This window comes from Lipotes vexillifer, unplaced genomic scaffold (genome assembly GCF_000442215.2).
Source record: "Lipotes vexillifer unplaced genomic scaffold, Lipotes_vexillifer_v1.1 scaffold987, whole genome shotgun sequence".
NCBI lineage: Eukaryota > Metazoa > Chordata > Mammalia > Artiodactyla > Lipotidae > Lipotes > Lipotes vexillifer.
This window is the reverse complement of record NW_006787426.1, coordinates 300,526-305,012: the sequence shown is the minus strand read 5'-3', so window position 1 is coordinate 305,012 and position 4,487 is coordinate 300,526. Positions and strand designations below refer to the sequence as shown.

Sequence of the window (4,487 nt, the reverse complement as noted above, 5' to 3'; positions counted from 1 at the left end):
GCAGGGGATCAGCAGGGCTCCCCCATGTGCCGGCAGGTGTGCTGTCCTGGCCGGAGCACAGCGCGTGGACACACCTGGAGCGTGGAGAGCCCCCTGGCAGGAGGTCTGTGTGGAAGATCTCAGCGCAGGGCAGCCGGGTCCAGATGCCAGCGGGAGTGACTGGCCTGATGCTTGCCTTTCTCCTGGGGGATTTGGTAGAAATGACCAGAACTTCACTCCTTTGTGTCACAGAGGGGCCAGCTGCGAGGCCCCCAGGTCAGGCCCCAGAAGCCAGGCACCATCCCCACCTGTCTCCCTCGCCCCCAGCTCTCTGTCGGGGCACCCTTCACGTCTGCCCTCTTGGCCGACCCCACCGCCTGCTTTCCCCTTTGTTGTGGGTTCTGTTCCTCCACACCCACCCTTGCCCAGGACAGTGTGGCCTCTTTGGTTCTTGGAGGACATGGATGGAGGAGGCATGTGCCAGCATCAGGCCAGTGGACCTGCCAGGCGTGGAGTGGGCGGCTCTGCCCAGGATGTGCACGCAGGGGCAGGGGCTGCTGGTGCGCTGGGTTGGGGGGATGTTAGACTGGATGGGGAGCTCAGGGTGCTCCTGGCTACGGGCCTGTGGGTCCCAGACCTGCAGACCCTGGGACGACCCCCGCGGAGCTTTGGCCTCTATTTCTCCACTCCATGGCATTCGAGGGTCAGCCTCAGGCCCTGGGTGACATGAACAGAACCTTGCTTTTTTTGAGCCCAGAGGCCAGGGAGGTTCAGTGTCACCCACAGTGTGAATGCCCTGCGGCTGGGCCGTGACACAGGGATATGGAGCTGTGAGGTCAGAGAGCTGGGGCTGGACTCAGGGAGGCTAGAAGGCTGAGGTCTGAGGTCAGGCCACACGGAGGAGGACGGGGACTGCAGTACGTGTGATGGTCAGCGCATCAGCGTGGTGGGAGCATGCGGGGGCGGGAGGGAGCATGGAGGCCACATTGAGGGTCTTGATCCTAAAGCTTCAGGATCAAGGGGCCGAAAGGGTCTGAGCCCAGGCCATGTGCAGTGGAACAGGTCACAGGAGTAGCCCGGCATCTAAGGCCACCTGGGGAGGAGGGAGCCTCATGCACCTAGGCCTCTGCTCTGCACTGTGTGATTTCCGGCAGTCGCCCCACCCTCTCTGAGCCATCTCCCCACCTGTAAAGCACACAGTAGGTGCACCTTCCTGAGGTCCCTCCTGCCCAGGCTTGCCTCCAGGCTGGGCTGCAATGAGTCGTTCCCAGGCCCCCTTGCATCGTGCTGCCCTCTGCCCCAATGACCCGCACTGATGATGGAGGAGGTTCACAAGCCTCCTGGGACGTCCCCACCCACGCTGGCCCCATGGGCTCTGGAATTCCACTCTACTGCTAGGCAAGCTGTGTGACTCTGGGCTCCCGGGTCCTCCAGGACTACTCTGCAGCGGTTCTGTCCTGGGCCCTGGGCACTCGTAGGCCTGCCCTGGCAGAGGCCCCCCGAAGGCTTTGTGTGTGGAGGCCGTGGCCGCTTGGCCAAACCTGGAGAGATGGGCAGGGCTGCAGGGATGCGTCCACAAGCAGGGCTATGGCACATGGCAGGGGGCTGGGAGGCCAAGAGGAGGCCAGACCTGGGAGGACCTCAAGGGCTAGGTGTGGGGATCCTTCCCGCAGGCAGTGGGAGCCAGACTGGGTGCAGAAGGAGGGCTCTGGCCACCGTGGGTGGCAATGGGAGAACAAGGACAGGGGCCTAGGTGGTGGCTGAGCCTTGACACATGGGGATGTGCAGCTCTGGGGACACAGAATGTGTGGAGGTGGCTGTGGGGAGACGGAGGAGCCAGGCAGAGGCCATGTCTGGGGCACTCACTGGACTTCACATCTCCCAAGACACCAGCAGGGGCGGGAGGAGAGGCGAGCCTGAAGACTCTTGTTCTCTTGGTGTGTTAAACCCACAGGTCCATGCAAGGTTGTCAGGCGCACGTGCAGATCAGGAGGAGAAAGCAGCTGCCGCGGCATAGCCAGGGTGAGGACAGCGTGAGAACCGGCACGGCGGGCCCCGCAGTGCCCAGCAGCCGGCGATGCGCACGCGGGCCTGCTCCCTCTGCAGATACCATGGCTGCAGGCCGGGAACGCATGCGAGGACGCCTGTGCCCTCCTGCTCGCCAGTGTCCACTTATCTGCTTTGGCAGGAGCATCACCCCTGGGAGAGACTGGGACCAGAGGGAAACAAGATGTGTTCAGACCACACAGTGACTGCGGGACATGCAGGCTGGAGAGGGGCTGGCCATGTAGCCGGGCCCCTGCTGCCGGGGGATGCCCATGAGGCGGCATGACTCAGGGCACTGTCGGGAACTGGGTGCTGGCAGGACGCGGGGGACCCTGGAGCCAGAGCAGAAAGAGCTGCCCACGGGGAGGGGCTCGATGGAGGCTGGTCCGCCTGCCTCTACAGGTTCTCCCCACCGGCAGCCTTGTGGGGCTGTTGAGGCCCCAGGCCCCCACCTCCCAGCCCTCCTCTGCCCGCAGCCACCTGCTCTTCGTGCTCCTCTCCAGACTGGCATCACACTCATGGGCCTCCCTCTTGAAGCAATGTCTTCCTTACTCAGCTCTGCTCCGGTCCAGGGCCTGAGGTCATGGTCAGGGCTGGGCACACAGGGCTGTGTTTTCCCAAGCTGGAGGTGAAGCGCAGCGCGGTCTGAGAGTGGGGGTGGGGGGAGTGCAGGATCCTCTCCCTGGGCAACCAAAGCCCGCAGGGCAAAGACACCGACTTCGGGGTCTGCAGTAATATAGTGATTTATTGCTTCTTTAGCCACATGAGTTACCAAGGTCAAAGGGAGGGGGAAGAAACTGACGAAAATAGCGGCTCATCTGGGACTGTCTTCCTTCTCGGCTTGTCCCTTGGCTTCTTTGGAGTTCAGGCTTGAGGCCATGAACTCTAACTCATTTTCTGCCGGCCCCTTGGGCCGCGAGAGCTGACTAGGTGTGTGTCTCTGAAGGCTGAGGGGGGGCCCCTTCCTTGATCTCCTTGCTGGGCTGCTTGCTGGTGAGGCCCATGGCCTCTGCCTGCTTCGACACCTGCACTGCCAGTGCCTCCTCCTCGGGTCTTGTCTCCGCCCAGGCCTTGGGCCCGGCCTCTTCCCGGGGCTCCAGCTTGGTGGCAGACTTCTTGTAGGAGCTGGGCTCAGGAGTCCACGGGGGCTCGGTGGCCCGAGAGCTCTCCCCCTCCTTGTTGATGGCTGTAGAGGACAGGCCCCAGGCCTTGGGCTGCACCCAGCAGTGGCTGAGGATCTCATCGATGTGCAGCCGCCGGTTGACGTCTGGCTGCAGCATGCGGTAGATGAGGTCCTTGCACTCGCCCGTCAGGTGCTTAGAGCGCGGGAAGTTGACGCGATGCTCCTTCTGGATGCGCAGCATCTTCTTGATGTTGGAGTCGTCATACGGCATGGAGCCACAGACCATGATGTAGAGAATCACACCTAGGCTCCAGATGTCATACACCTTGGGCTGGTAGGGGATGCCCTGAAGCACCTCGGGGGCCGCATACGCTGCCGACCCACAGAAGGTCTTGCTCAGTGTCAGTCGGCCGCTGTCATCCCGCAGGCAGCGCTTGGAGAAGCCAAAGTCAGACAGCTTGATGTTGAAATCTTTGTCGAGGAGAAGGTTCTCACACTTGAGGTCTCGGTGGACAACATCCAAGTCGTGGCAGTACTTGACGGCTGAGGACAGCTGGTGGAACTTCTTGCGCGCATCGTCTTCCTGCAGGGCCCCCCGGGTCTTGATGAACTCAAGGAGGTCGCCCTGGACCCCGAGCTCCATGACAATGTAGACCTTGCCGTTGGAGGTCTCAAAGATCTCGTAGGTCTTGATGATGGAGCGGTGGTTTAGCATGGCCAGAATCTCAATTTCCCGGGGAAGGAATTTCTCCAGGAAGTCTGTGGGGGCTTTCTTGCGGTCGATGATCTTGACTGCCACGTTGAACTTCAGGCGCTCAGAGTAAGCAGATTTGACTTTAGCATACGAGCCCTCTCCCAAATTGATTCCCATGATGTAGCCTCGTCGCTTGAGGACAGCAGCATCATCCATGGTGCTGGGAGCACCCAGTGCCCCTGAGGCTGCCCTCTACATCCCTGCAGGACATGGGCCAGTGGCGTCCTCATTTACACTGTGGACAGAGAGTCCTCTGGCCTGCCTCCTAGAGGCCAAGACTCTGGGGTGGAACATTCGGCATTGTCTCCCTGGTGACTTCAGTGGGTGAAGTCATAAAGAAGGACTGCCCTGGGGAATGAGGCTCTGGCCTGAGCCACTAACACTCGGAACCCTGGAAGGCCGGTCAGTGGGCTGCAGCAGACAGAAGGCCAGCGGAAGCATGGCCTCATGCTCGGCTGGGACCCAAGGTAGGAGGGGGATGTGGGGAGTGCTTCAGTCAGCCCAAGCCTCCAAACCAGAGCCAGGCCTGCTGGTGGAGCCGCGGGTTTATTTCTGCAACCCGGGGTATCCCTGGAAATCCAGGGC

At 61.7% G+C, this 4,487-nt stretch overlaps 1 protein-coding gene across 1 annotated transcript; it reads right to left on the bottom strand.

Annotated features, from left to right (window-relative positions):
* Nucleotides 1-2,755: 2,755 nt before the first annotated feature.
* On the bottom strand, nucleotides 2,756-4,178 carry TSSK1B (testis specific serine kinase 1B). Its single transcript, XM_007460012.1, has one exon. It carries the CDS (start codon nucleotides 4,056-4,058, stop codon nucleotides 2,952-2,954), a length of 1,107 nt encoding a protein of 368 aa, XP_007460074.1. The 5' UTR covers nucleotides 4,059-4,178; the 3' UTR covers nucleotides 2,756-2,951.
* Nucleotides 4,179-4,487: the final 309 nt, after the last annotated feature.